The sequence below is a fragment of the Rattus norvegicus genome, chromosome X, assembly GCF_021556685.1.
Source record: "Rattus norvegicus strain SHRSP/BbbUtx chromosome X, alternate assembly SHRSP_T2T, whole genome shotgun sequence".
NCBI lineage: Eukaryota > Metazoa > Chordata > Mammalia > Rodentia > Muridae > Rattus > Rattus norvegicus.
In genome coordinates, this window is record NC_141554.1 from 57306814 (window position 1) to 57325749 (window position 18936).

At 37.9% G+C, this 18936-nt stretch overlaps 1 protein-coding gene across 13 annotated transcripts in view; it reads left to right on the forward strand.

Annotated features, from left to right (window-relative positions):
* The window catches only part of Dmd (dystrophin), a 2349574-nt gene that overhangs the window by 2320584 nt on the left and 10054 nt on the right, over positions 1-18936 (forward strand). For all 13 annotated transcript variants that reach the window (XM_087599109.1, NM_001370876.1, XM_087599108.1 and 10 more), the window contains 3 exon segments: positions 1892-2135; positions 2873-2996; positions 14660-14752. In XM_087599109.1, coding sequence (XP_087455235.1) covers positions 1892-2135; positions 2873-2996; positions 14660-14752 — 461 coding nt within the window.

Below are 18936 nucleotides of genomic sequence, written 5' to 3' on the forward strand. Positions count from 1 at the left end.
CTGTGTTGTATATTATATATTCAGTATCCTATTATAAATTCTGTATGTAAAGCATTTGTATATATATTCATATATATAATATCTATGTGTATATTTACATATATATGTATATATATATGTATATATATATATATATATATACAGGCAAAATACTCTCACACAAAAACAAAGTAAGCAAATCTAAAAATTAATATAATTGAATGAACTAATATGTCCTATATATATTAACTTAAAAAGGATAGGCATCTCTACTCTATCAAGAACTTTAATAAGGATGAAACAATTCAGCAGGATATCAGGCCCTGCCTACAAAGGCTCAAGGTCTTACAATCTTTTTTTAAATTAATTATTTCATGTATTTACATCTCAAATATTGCCCCCCCACCTGGTCCCTCTTCTCGGAGTTTTCCCCCTCATTCCTCCTCCCCATTGCCTCTAAGAGGATGTTACCCCCAGCCTTTCCCTTCCCTGGGGCATTTAGTTTCTACAGGATTAGGTGCATCGTCTCCCACTGAAAGGCCTGCCAATCTTGACCTGATACCTACAACCAGACTTTACCTCTTTAAGGTTCTACAACCTTCCCTAACAGCAGCAGCAGCTGGGGACCAAGTATTTAAAAACATATTCATATGGGAGACATTTCACATTAACCATCAACAGTCAGTTATGACAGAAGTTCAACTCACCAGTGATCAGAAATGTGAAGATTAAAATATAGCTATCAGATGGTCAAAGGTATGAAGGTTTGGTAATTCCAAGGTTTTATTTTTATGAGAGTGTGTGGCAAAGAGAATGTTACATTCACTACTGCTAAGAGAGTGCATTGGTAAAACCATTTATGAGACCACTTTGGTGCAGCATATGAAGCATTTACACAGACCCCTAACTCCTATATCAAGATGTATATTTATAGAATCCTTTAAACTGGTTTCCAAAGAGACTGCTGTTAAGGAAGTTCATTACATCATGGTTTGTAATAGTGGGAAACTGAAAACTTGGACATATTCAAGCAACAAGATAAAACCTTATAGCAATAAAGTCACTATTTTGTACCGACATGGATACAGCTGCAGAAATGATGTTGAAGGCCAGAGCAACTTATAACGGTATGTATATTCTTCAGCAGAAAGTTCTTAAATGAAATATTTAAGAACATGCAAAGGAATGATGCTAGATTGAATCATGCAAAGCGACTATTTTTCCCTAAGAATAGACAGTAATAGCATCATAATTTCAAGGTAACACAGGACTACATGCATGGTATTGATGGACATAGAATTCACTATGGCATTATCTTTTTAGCAGTGATGCTGAGGAGAGAATGGTATGGGATTGATAAGGTACATTGGGGTAGCTTCAGGTTTGGCTGCCACAGTTTATGGCAGATTATGGCAGGTGTTAAGTTTATTAAAGCTGGGTGATAGGTACACATGGTCATACTCTGTATGTGTGTGTGAGTGTATGTACATGTGTGCATGCGTGCGTATGTGCATGTGTGTGTGTGTATTCTACATTTCTGTTGATACTTTGATTTTTTCTAAAGAAAAAGTTTTAATCGAGGCATAAAATTTTAATCTCCCATTAGAAAGAAATATTTACAAAATGATTAAATCTTCTGATGCTTCCTTATCTGAACATAGCACCCATGAGACTTTTAGTATGACATAAAAAATTGAGAAACATCTCTCCTCACACACCAGTCAAAAGCTTCCAATTTTATTTTGTTCCTTTAACATCGGTAAGATCATCCTCATACAAACCATTCATTAGTGCCTCTCTTTTGTTCACTGTCGTTTTGTGGTGGTCAGTTTCATCTGTATGCCAGAGATATGAAATCTACTGATGAGGCTAAATTGTTTTCCTCTTCTTTCTTAACTTCTGATACCTACAGAAATCTGCAAGCAGAATATGATCGTCTGAAGCAGCAGCATGAGCATAAAGGCCTGTCCCCACTGCCGTCTCCTCCTGAGATGATGCCCACCTCTCCCCAGAGTCCCAGGGATGCTGAACTCATTGCTGAGGCCAAGCTACTGCGCCAACACAAAGGACGTCTGGAAGCCAGGATGCAAATCCTGGAAGACCACAATAAACAACTGGAGTCTCAGTTACATAGACTGAGGCAGCTCCTGGAGCAAGTAAGGCATCCCCACCTCTCTAAGATGGCTAGTTCCAAACTTTCACATTCCTCCTTTAAACAAAACCAAAAGACAGAACTCAGGTGCTTGGACTTCAACTTTAAAGTACTTTTCAATATGTCTTTGACATCCTTTCCTCTCCCGATGTGATTTTGGTCTGGGGATTGCTTTCTGTTCATTTGTTTTACCACTTGGAAATGCATTTCATAAGGAAATGTCAGTCGTTTCTTCGTGGTATACCTTGAGGCTCTTTTCCTCTCCAAATCACTAACATGTAATTTAAATATTTACACATCCGCTGGGAGCCTAGGAAGATATAGCATTAAAACAGACCCCAGCCAGACATGCTCTAGGTTTTCTAAGAATTTAAATATTAAAATAATGTTCATTTCTATTGTGGTTCTTTATACTTCACGGCTTTTATATGTACGCTGTTCTCACTTGATCTTCTCAATCATTTAGCCTTTTAATTTTGTGTCTTAAATCTTGTTTGACCATATCTATATTTCTCTGCACTTTTATAACTGAAGACAGTTCAGCTGCAAAGATATATGCATGGATTATATCTACAATAAAATATCACGCGTTCTTCAATTTCTGAGAATTTTCTAAGTAGGATTGGTAATAATGTCTGAGTCCTGGGTGTCTATAACAATCTGATTTTTTGAGTCTATAGTATTCCTATAGTGTTTGTGAGTTTATTATGGAAAATAATATTCTTCCGTTGCATCCTTTAGCCCCAGGCTGAGGCCAAGGTGAATGGCACCACGGTGTCCTCTCCTTCTACCTCGCTGCAGAGGTCAGATAGCAGTCAGCCTATGCTGCTCCGAGTGGTTGGCAGTCAAACTTCAGAATCTATGGGTAAGTATCAGCTCCTTCTAGAATTACTTTTAGTGTACTGTAGTGTACTGTTTTGCTACCAGTACAAATTGTGAAGCCACACCTGTGTCACATATGCCTTAGAGCAACTCGTGTGATTAATTAACTAGAAAGATAGTATGAAAAGCGATGTAGAGAGAAATTGCTCTGCAGGGGAAAAGTAGAATCATATTTTAGGGATGCTTAACTCATTTTATTTTAGGAAACTTTTGAATATCATATCATACGTAAGAATATTTGAAAAGATATTTCTTAGAAGATGTATTTGAAGCCTGCATCTGCCCAAAGAAAACCTTTTCTAGATGTATACAGCAGTTAGGAGGTATTTGTTCAGGCCAAGATATATGAATTCTGGACAGGGTCTACATTTACAGAAATGGGAGGGGGCATCTATGATACTGCTGCATGTAGATAGTTTCTAGGACCTAGGGTCTGACTGCAAATTGTCAAGAAGAAATGAAGAGAGATTTGTTGCCAATATAGAATCAAGTATTTTTCCCCTTTCCCTGAGCTATACATAGGGTTTTCAATGTATTATGCAAGTATTTTACCACAGAACTATACTATACCCCAACCCCAGGATATATATATATATATATATATATATATATATATATATATATATATATATATATAGTTTCTAAGCTATGTATGTTATTATTTGTATGTATATGTGTATGCCAGTTGACACAGTTGCTGGAAACTGAGATCTGCTCCTCTGCAAGAGGAGCAAACACTCTCAACCACTGAACCGTCTCTCTAGCCAACCCCCCCAGGAGTACATTTTGATTGTTTTGTAATGCATTTAAGAAAACATCAGACTTCCAGAATTAAATTACACATCCATGGATTTGACTGCTGAAGGATAGGAGACAAGAAATATATTACAAAGGTATCTGGATGCAATACTTTGTGGAAGTCTTTTGGTTCTGTTTTTCTTTCTGTTGCTATGACAAAAGCCATGACCTAAGTCAGTGTAGGGGAGGAAGTGTTTATTTCAGTTTATAGCTTACAGTCTATCACTGAGAGGTCAGGGCAAGAACTTAAACAGGAACTCGAAGCAAAAACTACTGAGGAATTCTGCTTTTTGGTGCATAGACCCACACTTAGCTAGCTTTCTAATAAAGGCCAGGGCCTTTTTGCCCATGAATGGTGCTGCAGACAGTAAGCTGGGCCCTCCTACATCAATTAACAATCAACAAGATCCCCCTTAGACATCCTTTCCAGCCAGCCTATCCAGGCAATACTTGAATTGAGATTCTCTCCTTAGGTGACCCTAAACTGTGTCATGTTGACAATTAACACTAAATAGACAACCTCTATTTGAATAATGGTGTGGTGAAGAACAGAGAAGTAGATACAACGTTGAGGAAGATATGCTCAAAAGGATGAAATCTAAATGAAGAAGAAAGTTAATTACAGCCAATGAGATCATTATGAGTGATGGATCACTTCAGAGAAAGCAGTTTCAGAGAATCTGAGAAGTTGATCAGTGAAAAGAAATGAAAATTAAGGAAAGAAACTTTTAGAACACTTTGTTTTGGTTTTCCCATTGCTGAGATAAATACCTGAGGAAAGCAGCTTGAGGGTGAAAGGGCTTCTTTTGGCTTAGATTGAGGGTACAGTCTATCACAGTGGGGAAGGCATGAGTGCAGAAGCTCCAGAAAGCTGCTCATGTTAGATCCCCTGTTAGGAAATAGGAAGAGATGAATGCGGGTCCCTAGCTCACATTCTCCTTTTTATAGTCAGACCAGAAGCCTAGTCAATGAAAAGATATCGCCTGCATTTAGGATGGGTCTTCCCAGTTCAGTTAACCTAGTCTAAAGCTTCCTCACAGACATGCCTACATATAGTCTTCTAGATTCTGCCACGTTGACAGGTAAACCTCACAAATCCCAAGTAGGAATGAGGGCTTAAGACAGAGTTAATTGAATTTGGGGATGAAATGTTAAGTGGTTAGCATGGTCTTATGTCATTTATTCTTCTTTGGGAACCTCTGCACAGAACTGGGTTCTATGAAAGCTGTAATTGGTGTTGCCTACATGATAACATAAGAGTACAAGGCAGAAGCTATACTTCAGTGTCATGAATGGTTATGGCAGCACTTGTTAGGGAGTGTTTATTCTTTGTCTTGTGCTGTTAGATAGTCATGTTTAATGAATTCCACCAGAATTTGATCTGTTTCCTTCATTTCTCCTCTTTTATGAGTGAGTACGCATGAATCAACCCCATGACTGTATTTCTTTTCCTTGAGCCCTAACCTAATTTTCCTTGGGATTCCCACTATTTCCTGGAAGATTTTCATGGAATACCATGACTGCCGTCCTAGATATCTGGAGCCAGAGATGGGGGAGGATCCATTTGAGATGTGACTGAGGAAGTGAGTGACGCCACAGCTTAAAAACAACAGCCCCTCAAATTCTTATTAACTCACACACAGACTTCTTTGTTGTTTGCATTCAAAGCCTGGTGTAGGAATTCATACTTGAGATGATTCATGGACTAAAGAGACACAAAGTGTGGATCTCTTTGGGCATAAAAAATAAGGTCGAAGGTAGAAATGTGTTAGTGTGAAGACCAAGAGATTAAGGTGAAGCTGGGTGTGGTGGCTCACACTTGCAATCCCAAGAGTTGGGAAGCAGAGGCAGAGCGATTGCTGTAAGTTCTAGGCCAGTTTGGTTTATATGGTGAATTCTAGGCCACCCAGGGCTATATAGTGAGACAATATCTCAGAAAATGAGGGGGGTAGAGAGAGAATGAGAATAGATGGATTGAGGTCAGAGGAGTGGGACTGTGGTCAAGGCAGTTGAACAAATGGGGTATTAGGCATGGTTTCAAGTTCTTCCTATATTTAAGCATTGGAAGTATAAGTTCCCACTCAGCTTGGAAGCCTGGTGCATGGAGATCACCGAAAAGGTCAGATTATGTACAGCTCAGGCTGGAATAGAGCCAGGATGGAGCAATTCAATCAGCAGGGTGCTGAGACCATTGGAGTGATTATAGAGAGTCACAGATGTTGAAGAAGGTAGATGAGGGGTCTAAGAAGATAAGGATGCCTGAGGAGAGAATAGTCGAAGCAAATCCAGTGATGTTCAAAAATTTCCACCAGGGTGGAGGACCCCTCCAGCTCCTAAGAAGGCAAACGTTATAGGGCAGCCAGGGTCCAGTTGTTCATAGACAGGAGAGGATACGTTTGTGGTGCTTTTCTTTATTACACGTTAGAGATTTAGGGAAATCTCCATGAGAATCTCTTTTGGTACATGAAATCTGAGTACAGCTAATGGACTAATGGAAGTGAAAATGACAGCGTAGAGCATGAAAACATACTGTACACCTTTGAGAAGTCAATGAATCCTGAAAACAAATGATCTTTAGTATCTCTGTTGTTTCCTACTTTAGGGTTTTCCTGTCCTTTTGAAGTAATGCTTGAGAGATTAAATCATGAATTTTAGCTATGAGCCTCAGAACTCCGGATGCTTAGAAGTATTAATGATTTAGGTTGTTAACACCTAAGAGGCAGCATACCTGTTAGAGCACTCGAGGTAAAGTACGTAGCAAACTGTGGTGCTGATGATTTGTAGAACCAAGAATGCTCTGGCAGAACTGAACACAGGGATAGAAGTGCTATACGCTAGTGCCTAAGTTAGGATAAGAGCTAACTTGCCCATATAAAATTGATAGGATATGTTGCAAGGTTGTTTTTTGAAAGAAAAGACTAAATTCAAAGGTGCTTTTTCTTGAACTGGGTAAACCAACTTTATTTAATAAAGGGGAATAGGGGAACTTTTAAAATGATGGTCCCAGGTGTTTAAATAACTGTGATAAATGTTCTTGTATTTTGAACCTTTGAGATGTGGTAAGGATGAGATTGGCTGAGTTATATTTTCGATGAAGATAGTATTCTTTGAATATACAGCTTCAATTCAGTGCTGAAGTCATACCAAGTTATTTATCTAAGAATTCAACTATTTTTATCCATCCTTATGTGCAAATTCCATATCATAGATTTAACCAACCAAATTTAGAAATATTTGGGGAAGGTGTCCATTTGTAATGAAGCATATAGATCTCTTTGGATCATTATTTCCTGAATTTAATAACAATATAACAACTAGTTACATAGCATTTACATTGTATTGGGCATTACCAGTAATATAGAAATAATTTAAAGTATATGGAAAGATGCATATTGTTTCTATGAAAGTACTTGATTTAAGGGGCATTTTAGCAGTCATTTTGATCCTTTAACCACCCCCACCCCTGACAGATCCAGAGGGACCACTGTATCTCTCTGAGCACAAAGTACTTCTTACTTAAAAGGCTTTTGGCATTGTTTGTATTCTATACAGTTGTTATTGGGAGATTATGCTAATGGAATTTACATTTTACTGGAAGAGACAAATATAAATGGACAAAATTAGTCCTTTTTTGATATTTATACCTCTGTATCCTCAGGCAAATGCATTCCTAAGAATTCTTCAAAGTCGGGCTGGAGAGATGGCTCAGCCGTTAAAGGCTAGGCTCACAACCAAAAATATAAGAAGAATTCTTCAAAGTCAATAAGTCCTTACCTTCTCAAACCCACTCTTCCAAATGTGTTTTCTGCTTTATTTAAAATATCAGACATTTCCAAAACATTAAAAACAGATTTTATTGTTAATATTTGTAATTTATATGACCTCTTTTTTCTGTTTTTCATTTAGGAAAAACTCCAGGTTTGCAACAAAATTGTAATTAATTCAACATTTTGCCACAGTTGCTATATATCCATTTATTTATGTATCCTTAGATTAATGTTTTGTTTATATGGACATCTATTTTTATATGTCTCTAAGATGACATCTTTACATACTCTGCATTGTTTTATTCATATTTTATGTGCATATCCATCATACTTACATTTATATAATTGTTGGTTTATTTTATTTCAGTGACCTATTTAATGTCTGTTTCACATAAAAGAACATTTTGCCCAAAAGGCTTGAAAACATATCTTCTTTCAAGATGAAAGATATTGTCTTACATAACCAACATAAAATTACTACTCAGGCAATAAACATTGGTCCCAGGACTGTAAATCACTGGTAGAGATTTCATCTGGTATGTGCAAGGCCCTGAATTCAATGTGTAGCACCACAAAATAAAATCAAGTAACTGTTGCTGCTTCAACTATGATATCTTCAATTCTGCCAATAACATTCTGTATAGATTATTATTATTATCATTTTCATTATCATCATCATCATCATCATCATTATTATTATTATTATTATTATTATTATTCAAGATCCAATGAAAGATCATGCTTTCCATATCACTGTCAAGTCTCTGCAGTCTCCTTCAATCTTAAAATACTTTTCTAGGCAACTTTACTTGTTCAAAACCAGGTGTTTGTGGAATGGTTTTTAAGTGGTATCTGCCTGCCTGCTTCCTTCTGAGTCTGTTCCTGCTAAATATTTTATGCAGAGCTACCATGTAAATGATGTGCAATACTCTTCAGTGAGCTACATCCAGGTCTACTTTAAGGGTCACTCTCTATCCTCTTCTTCATTCTTCTTGGGATTTCCTTCTATTTGCCTACTACTATGTTGATTATTCTATGCCCAGAGTTCTGGCCCAGACATCATCCATCAGTGCGTTTTGAAATGTCTGTGACAATTTTCCACTTTTTTCCTTTTTACTCCTTTCGATCACTGTATTCTTCCACCAGTCATAAAGGAAAGACTGTTTTCATTCTTGTAGGAAAAAAAGTTGAACTCTTCATGTCAGCTGCTTCTGCCCCAACTCAGCTCTTTGTCATCTACTACTTTAATACATGTGCATACTGTCTCAATTGGTTTCTCTTTCTTTGGCTTCCCTCTCTTCCTTCCCAGGTGTTCTAGTTACTGCAGCTATTTAGATCCTATCATTCTATTCCTAGACTAAAGCCGGATTTGCCCACCAATCAATTCCTAATTCTTTAATGTGGAAACAATGCTTTTTCCTAACCTGAAATAGATTATTCTTTTGCCCCACAATGTATCTTCCTTTGTAACTTCATCATACACTATATAGTTTTGACTTGCATTATATCATGTAATTATATTCTGTATGGCAGGCAATTATTTGCATTTCTCTTTCATTGATTATTTTATTTATTTACATTTCAAATGTCCCCCTTCATGGTCTCCCCTCCACAAACAATTATTTGCATTTCTTTTCCCTTTATTGAATACCATAGATCTTTTTTTTTTTATTAACTTGAGTATTTCTTATATACATTTCGAGTGTTATTCCCTTTCCCGGTTTCCGGGCAAACATCCCCCTCCCCCCTCCCCTTCCTTATGGGTGTTCCCCTCCCAACCCTCCCCCCATTGCCGCCCTCCCCCCATAGACTAGTTCACTGGGGGTTCAGTCTTAGCAGGACCCAGAGCTTCCCCTTCCACTGGTGCTCTTACTAGGATATTCATTGCTACCTATGGGGTCAGAGTCCAGGGTCAGTCCATGTATAGTATTTAGGTAGTGGCTTAGTCCCTGGAAGCTCTGGTTGCTTGGCATTGTTGTACTTTTGGGGTCACGAGCCCCTTCAAGCTCTTCCAGTTCTTTCTCTGATTCCTTCAACGGGGGTCCTATTCTCAGTTCAGTGGTTTGCTGCTGGCATTCGCCTCTGTATTTGCTGTATTCTGGCTGTGTCTCTCAGGAGCGATCTACATCCGGCTCCTGTCGGTCTGCACTTCTTTGCTTCATCCATCTTGTCTAATTGGGTGGCTGTATATGTATGGGCCACATGTGGGGCAGGCTCTGAATGGGTGTTCCTTCAGTCTCTGTTTTAATCTTTGCCTCTCCCTTCCCTGCCAAGAATACCATAGATCTTAAACTCTTTAAAGACATTTCCAATTTCTTGATCATTTTCCTGTCCCAATTCATCACTCTCAGGACAACAAACCTGCAGTAAAGTGCTTGGTGGCTTTACTCTTTCGGAAATCCAGCACAAAAAAATTATTTTTTTATTCCGTCTGTGTGTGTGTGTGTGTGTGTGTGTGTGTGTGTGTGTGTGTGTGTCTTGCCGGCATGTATATTTATGCACCATTCTCTTAGTTAGGCTTTATTTTGCTGTGACAAAGCACCATGAGCAAGGCAACTCTTATAAAGAAAATATTTCACTGGGGCTGGCTTACAGGTTCAGAGGTTTAGTCCATTATCATCATGGTCAGAAGGACAGCAGCATCCAAGCAGGCATGCTACTGGGGAGGTAGCTGTGAGTTCTACATCTGACTCCGTAGGCAACAGAGAGAGAGAGAGAGAGAGAGAGAGCCACTGGGCATGGCTTCATCTTCTGAAACCTCAAAGCTCCCCCAGTGACGCATTTCCTCCAACAAGGCTACACCTTGTAATAGTGCCCTTTGGGCCTATCGGGGCCATTTTTATTCAAACCACCAGAACTATATGCATGTCTGCTATCTTCAGAGGCCAAAACAGAATGTTAGGTTTCCTGAAACTGGAGTTATGGACACACGTGAGCCACCATTTGTGTGCTAGGAACCAGACCTCAGGAAGAGCAGCCATTGCTTTAACTGCCAATTCATTTCTCTAGCCCCAAGCATAATATGTTTTTGGTAGACAGGGGAGAAATTGGTATCTTTGAGATATTTTAATTTGAGTATCTTTTATCATAAGTTAAAGCTGACCAACTGATATTCAAGAGCACATATGTAACATATATAAAACTGAAAGCATCTGTTTTCAGTTAGGCTATGAAACATAGTTGGACCAACATATGCATGCAGTAGTAGATAATTCTTAGTGCCTTTTCTATTAAAAAAATAGGAAGAATCAAGAAAGACAAGACATTGTAATGATATGAGGGTAAAAATGGTCAAAATCACCTTCTCAAATGATGGGCATATTCTTTTTTTTTTAAGAGTGTAGACCAGCAGAAATTACAGGTTAAATAAACTATATCCCAATAGTTTTAAATGGAAGATAGGAGAAATATTCCATGTCATAGAATCCCTCATTAGACCAATTTTGAAAAACAACTCACTTTCCCTAAGTGGGTCAGTGCTGCAAATGTATTCAGTAACTAGTCATGTCATGGTGATTATGTGTGTTCACATGTTTCCCTTTTGTAAGAAAGAAATAATTTGCTGAGGCACGGTTCCATGTTTAAAAAGAAAATAATTTGCCCAGATACAGTCATTTGTAATCCTTAGCTTCAAATAAACCCGGATAATATTGTTAATAACTTAAAAAAGAATGTTTAGGCATGTTCATGAGAAGATAAGATAAATGAGGAAAAAAATAGTAGTTATCAAGCTTGTCCTGACTGTGGCTATTATAATTAGAACATTCTGGGTTGCCTTTTATATTATAGTTGCATAGTGTATTATTAGGCAAACTGTAAATTTTGCTATCTTGCTGGGCGGCAAATTAAAACATAGTATATGATTATATTTTTTGACCTTTACTTCCAACTTGATATGTATTTACCATTAGTTATGGGGTTTCATATCATGACTCGGTTCACATATATAACATGCAGTGACAGTGATCAAGTTGTGGTAATTATCATTTCTGTCTCTTTAAATGCTATTCTTATCTGTTGAGAATCAGTGAGAGTTATTGCGAATAACCACAAAACATTTCAAATTGGGTGTTTCTTATTTGTATCTGTCAGGTTGCTACAGCTGTGCAGGCGCTCAGTGGAACCTCAGCCCTGGCTGTGCTCAAGTTGTCTCCCCTCCTCCATAGGTCAGGAACCATGTGCTTCTTCTGGCACATAAACATAATAAGCAAATGCAACAACTCATATCATTCTAGGTTCCTCCATATGTCACATCCATTCACATTCCACTCACCACAACAGGATTCATGGCCAAGCTGGCATTCTTGGACCATGGAAGAGCTCTCCTCTCAGCGTTAGATCACTCTGTGGATATTGGTAAACTTCTTGCTGTCCTTTGAGCAAAGCAAACACACTGGTCTTCTAGGAGCTTTTGAAGTTGCTCTTCCTTTGACTGTTGCTCTATTTCCTGATATACCTATGTGATTCATATCTTCAGGATCTTAGTACTCGGGCTCAGGTGTGTGTCACTCTTGTCTTAGTGTGCATCACTCCTTTTCACACCTACATAATTAATGAGGGTCTCAAAGAGGGCATTGGATTTCCTGAAGCTACTAACATAGATGTGTAGAACTGAACTCAGGTACTACAAAAGAATGGGATTCACTTCTGAGCCACCTCTCCAGCCCCTTGAGTGTGGCTTTCTTATAAAGGCATTACAAAAAAAAAAAAAAAACCTGTCCCAGTATCTAACAATCTAACGATACATGACTAGTGATTTATTCTTAAAATATTTATAAGCATATATTAATTGTATAAAGTGGTGGGTATTATTATTATTGCAGTTTTATTATAAAGGATTTTGATCATATTCATCATCACCCTTATATTTTATCTCATTTCCCCTCCTTCTCTTCCTCTTCCCTGTGAGTGGTATTACTTTATATCCAGGTTTCATTTAACTGGTTCACTACTCAGTATAATCGGATATAGAATCTATTCCGTGCTAAAACACTTGTCAGTTAACCTGTTTGCTTTTTTTTCCTGCCTATATGTGACAAATCTGATCTCAGTTCTTACAAAGAGGTAAGGGAAGCCATCCTGAGAAATCTGGAAAAATTGAGGAAACAGATTATACTTGTTTATATACAATTTAGGATATATCAGGTATTCTAAAGATATTAGAATGGTTATTGGATCAATATCTGGGTGCATACATAGCTCCCTGCATTCAAACTCCAACAACCCCAAAAATGTTTGAATAGATACAATTACCATTATCACAAAAGCTTTCTATTAAAACAAGGCAATTTTACATTTGAACTTAGGTACTTCCTTTTGAGACGGGATAGCTTATCTGTAAAGATGAACTTAGCTGACATCATTTGCTTATCCTTTACAGTTTAATCCTTGAAGTCATTCAGGAACAGTACTGCCAGTCACATCATTGAACTATACCTGGGTCTTACAATGAACTTCCAAGAACTCGGATATGATGTAATTAAACTGTCAGATATATTGACACGATGCTGAGTGTTTCTGCTGGTTCTGATTTAATCTGTAAGACATACTGTCAGGAACATGGTCTTGCTGTCATTAAAAATGCCTCATGTTTCCCAGTTCAACAAAAATTTGCATTAGTAGTGGAACAAAAAGATGTAATTGGCCCTGCAATTGGTCAGGGTTGTGTCTCTTCTGGTAATATATCATTCATTCCATGATAGTAGGTGTTTAACTTAAATTTATTAAGAATAAATAAACTAGAAATACTAAATGCCACGTTTTTTCTCTTCTGAAGACAGAAACTGAAAATGTGTGTGTGTGTGTGTGTGTGTGTGTGTGTGTGTCTATGTGCTCCCACATGTGTGCATGTGTGTAGAGAGAAGAGAAGAAGGAGGAGGAATCTAGTGTCTTGTTTCTTTGTGAACTTCATTCTTCACAGTGTTTTCCTGTGCTTAGGATTTCAATGGGATTTGCTCTGGCACAAGACTCACAGAATTAGGCTTTTTTTAATTCACCACAGCTTCTTAACCCTCCATTCTAGGAACGACATGCAGACTCACATCCACCTAGAATATGATTTGTCTTAGCAGTGAATCTTTCTGCTTGTGCCTTAAAAACAAGCTTGAAGATGCAGGAATAAATGCAGGATTAGACTCTTAGCTGAAAATCCAAGCATGGCATAGGCCAACGGAAATGAAAAGAATATGTAAATCATTTAATCACTACCTCCCTAGTCATTTCCCAGTCACATGTGAACATGAGCTTGCCCTTAATCCCCTTCATTATTTCTGACTTGCTTGAACAAGGTCTTGCTTTCAAAGTAACAAACTGAGCTTAGAAGGAAGTTATTTTCATGATTAAGAGATTGATTATTATGAAAAACAACTTTCAAAGAACCTTCAGAATTCAAGTTAGTTTCATAACAATTTTGCCTTACTCAAACTGTTGGGTAAAGAGACACTGATGTTCACAATATCTACAAATTCCCAATTAAAAGATGATAATGTAATTCCAAGTAACAATGAGTAAATTCCTCAGCATTCTGTCTACGATCCTTATAATACTGACATAAGTATTTATTAGTTCATATACAAATGTTTATTCCTTCTTATGACATTTGATTTTAATGCTCCTTTAGTTTTGTTGTTGTTAAATGTGAAAGACCGAAAAACCCCAGTTCCTCTTGTCTCTTATTACCTTTATGGAGTAAATCCAGTCTGCCATGTTCTTATTTTTCTTTTGTGCTGAGGAAGCACACTGTAAGTGTTTGATAATAATTGTTCATCTCACAGAAAAGGTTCACATTTGTTAATGGGCTTCAAGAAAAGATGTTTTATCGACTTCATGTTAACTCGTGAGCATGAGCACAAGTTTTCTTCCCCTCGAATAATAGCAGGCCAATTGCCATGAGGATTTCCACGCATTAAGGAAGTAGTCCCTAATTATGAAACTCGAGGAGTTGCTTGAGAAGTTTTCTGTTATTATATTCGTGAGAAAGTAAAATGAAGATACAATGGTTTGTAAAATATTTTTGTGGCCCTTTCCTGTGTCTGCATTTGGCGGAAGTGTGATGGCTCTTCCTTGCTTTTCTTTCACTAAGGTGAGGAAGATCTTCTGAGTCCTCCCCAGGACACAAGCACAGGGTTAGAAGAAGTGATGGAGCAACTCAACAACTCCTTCCCTAGTTCAAGAGGTAAGGACCTGTAGCTAGAAGGGACTCAGACCTCACCATCCCCTCCATTCTAACCGATGTGTTATTGTCTATTGGAAGCCAACATGTACTGACAAAAGGCCAATTTGGGTTCATGGTAAGATTTTATTGTTCGTATAGATTTCTGGCTTAGTGTATTTTGAGTTCAAATACCTGAGTGATCAAATTGTTTCTAGAAGTAAGAATTCCATTTGTACTTCTAGAGTGTTTTACTTGGTTCATATGGTGAAGAGCTAATTATGTGGTACCTTTTCTTTAAGAGCAGTTATTATGTGACTTTCACAGATGAGAAAATTAATGCTGTGTGTTCCCTGTGCCAGGGATGTAAGGCTACAGTATGCCACAGCAAGGCCCAGAAAATGGCTAGCAAGTGGTAGTGGTGGGGATTCTGGCTTGCAATCTGATGCCCTTTGTGTTTGAAAATTGCATCATACGCCATCATTTTAATATCGGGATAATTAGATCTCCATAGGTAAGGTTATCGGCTTTTCACTTCCTTATAAAAGTAAAAGCCATTCTTTTCTCTATCACATTGACCTTGTATATTATTGCACCCCATATAAAAGCAGGACTTTAGCACACAGAATTTTCCTGCAGACCTGTATGAGCCACAAACATCTTGCTTCATCCAAAGGGTTATTTTATTGCTCTTGATATAGTTTATTATCTGACATGGTCACAGAACCTCCCCCACCCCTGAACTCTTCCTGTCAACCTATTAAAACAAAACAAAGCAAAACAAAACAGTTACGGTCACCCGTGAGCTGATAGAAGGAAAGCATGGAGAAGTAAAAGGAGAAATCTGAAAGCTCCACGTTCAGGGATTAGCTCCCCTAATGGGCAGCCTAGGAAGGAAAGGTGATGGGAAATCTGAGGTTTCTGCTCGTCTCCATAAGGACAACGAGGAGGGTGAGTTTGAGTAGTGTGTTTTCCTCATCTTTTTGTTCCGTGACAGTTAACAATGGCCATTTCCTAGCTATTTGATCTGTGAGTGAAGGTTGTGTAGTGCACATCAAAGGCAATAATGTTCTGGTAGAGCGTTGCTAAGGAACCATCAGGGAAGCTAATTTTAAATGTCTGTACCAACCATCTTTTCAATGCTGAACACCACTGATTGATTTTTAGCAGATAAAATGCTTACCTGTCTTGCACTAACTCCTTGCCCCATCCTCATCCTAACTCTATTAGATATCTCCTCTTCTTAGATGTTATTATTTAGAATGAGAAGACCATATCCAAACTTGTTAGAAAATAAAATGCTTTCCCTTTTGCTGTTATCACTGTGTCCTTGCAGAGTCTACTAGTGTCCACCATGTAGCAGAGAAAGTATTAGAAATGCAAAGGAAGTACAAGTTCTTGGCTTTTGAAGATCTCATTCCCAACATGGGGCAATAATACAATTTCTATAGTGAAGATATATTTTCCATGAGTGAATCCCTGAAGTGTCCTGCTTCTTAGAAAGGAATTAGTTGTTTCTTCAAGGTTGCATGGTAGTTAGAGGTGTCAGGGCTTTCGGCCTCTACCATACATTTTAATACCCCTTCCCTTTTTCTTAAAGGTCATAGACGTGTTTCCTCCCAGCTTCGTGACCTGCTGCCCCATTTCCCTACTCTGTGAGAGGTTAAGGGCTACCCTGTTTGTAGGATGGCTATCTCTTCCTCATCTAACAGGAATGTAGCAGAGAAGGGACAGCCATATGTATTGTCTGCTGTTTCTGTTTAATTTATTTGGGAATAAAATGTTGGTTACAACCTGGTAAATTGATTTTATGATCCAATGTTACAAAGTTTTCTTATCTATCTTGTGTCAGTTTTCCTTGCCCATGGCTGTAGTTTTTAAAAAATAAATTAATCTTTTTTTACCATGCAAATTTCTGCCAAAACTGAGCTAATGTCTTAGAGGACTTGGTAGTCTTCCTCTGACTCATCTGTCCATGTTCCTTTCATTGTATTACCAGAAACAAATGAAGTTCCTGGTTGATACAGCTATTTCACACAGCTGTTTCAGTAACTCAAAACAGATGTCAGAGCCAGAGGTCTGACATTTAGTGGAAATGTGTTATTAAATACCACCTTGTGGTTTGTTTTACCCAGCTAGTTAATTTCCAACAGAGGAAAAGCTTTATTGTAGAAAGAAATTAAAACTGTCATAAATTTAAAAAATAAACAGATAAAGTGTGTTACTGTATGCCTTGAATTTACAACATCTGTGCCACTCCTAAACCTGGACCAGAAGGTATCTAAACTTTACCTTTCATTTCCAGAGTGCTTAGAAGCACACTGAAATTAAATTCCTTTTTCATAGCCATTGCAGGTTAAATTAGGCCTCTGATATTATCTAAATGGTTTTTGCTAAGCTGTTATTGAGATTAATAAATACAGCATGCTTCTACACTTAGTGCTAAACCTTAGGCAATATAGACTGCAGCACATCCAAGGTATCCATGTGTGCACATTTAAGTCTGTAATTTTATCTTTCCTGGTTAGCCTTTAGTTATAGTTAGTTGTTTGTAATTGAGTGTTCAATGTACATTAGCCAGTTTCTGTCTAATCTGTTTACATATACTTAAAGAGGAGCAGATCATAGATAAACATCGAATTATAGCATAATAGACATTCACTATGCTAAAATGCTGACTTACATTATTGCATAGAAACACTACATGAGTAGAACAAGAAATACATATTACTTAAGATTAAGCACGTTAAGCACTTTTTCATGTATCTCTGATCATTTAGTGGTCTTCAAATGTAGAGTTCTATGTACAAATGTGCACATTAATGAAAGAAGTACTTTCTTAGGGATGTGGTATTGGACTTTCTAAAATGAAGTGCTCCCTTATACAGATTAATAAATATCATAAAAGACAAGTTTAGTGCATAAGAAAATCAAAAAAGTACTCCTTTTTGAGGATTTCTTTTATCTCTGAAGTTTCCTGCATATTGATATTCTACAGAGTACTATCACTAACAGCCCATGGTATCTTTTTCTTTTAATACCACTGCTACCCATATAAGCTCACATACATTCTGTCACATGCCCCAAAATAACCAAGCTTGCAAACAGCTTTTTGAACCCTGCTATTATTTAATATTGAAATCTTCTACTCTGGCTCTTTTGTAGTCAAAAAATAAAGCTGGAGCACATGCTTAGCATGATCAAGGGCCTGAGTTCAATCCCCAGGATTAAAAGGAAACAGACAAAAAAGTGGGCAGGATCTGGAGAAATAGCTCAGCAGTTAAGCGCATTGGCTTCTTTTCCAAAGAACTTTGGTTTGATTCCCAGCACCTATAGAGTGACTCACAGTCTTCTATAATGCCAGTTTTCAGGGGGATCCGATGCCCTCTTCTGGCCTCCACATGCGCCAGACAGGCATGTAGCACACAGACAGGCATGTAGTACACAGACATACATACAGTCAAAATATCCATGCACATAACATAAAATACAATTTTTTTAAAGTTAGACAAAAAATATCACACCACCACAGAGCAAGCACCAGTGTTTCCTATACACAAGGACAAAGGTTATGTAAATTATCCATTTATACTGGAGACCCACAATCTACCAATTTTGAGCCCTGTGGGACCCACTACTGTTTGTAGGAGTGAAGGTTACTGGGACATAGCCACATCCATTCATTTGTATAGAATTCATGGTTTCTCTAAAAGCAGAGTAGTAGTTACCAAGTTGAGTAGTTGCTACAGAGACCACGTGGCTTATAAATCTGAAAGTATTTACCACCTGGACCTTCACAGAGAAAGCTTGGTCAGCCTTGCTTTGCACTTTGATCTTGTGTCCATTCAGACTCCTTACATGTGCACACACCTGCACGTTCCATGGCAGCTCAGCCTTCCAGCTCAGCGAAGCTGTGGAGGTGCATTTCTATCTGTATTCCAGAAAGCCTGCACATTCAGGAAAGTACAGCCATTTGAATCATGTTTGAGTTGTAGTAAAATATCAACCTCCAAATGATTATCAACCTTAAATCCTAATTCTTAGCTATTTCTTAAACTACTAGTGAGCTAAGAAAGCTGAAGGCACCTAGAAGACAATACTTTTTGCCAATTCTTTTCTCTGAAACTATGAGTTCCAGTCAATAATCTCAAATTCTTGTTGCCTCAGGAAACTAGACTTTCTCAGACCCAACCAAGGCCCTGATTTAT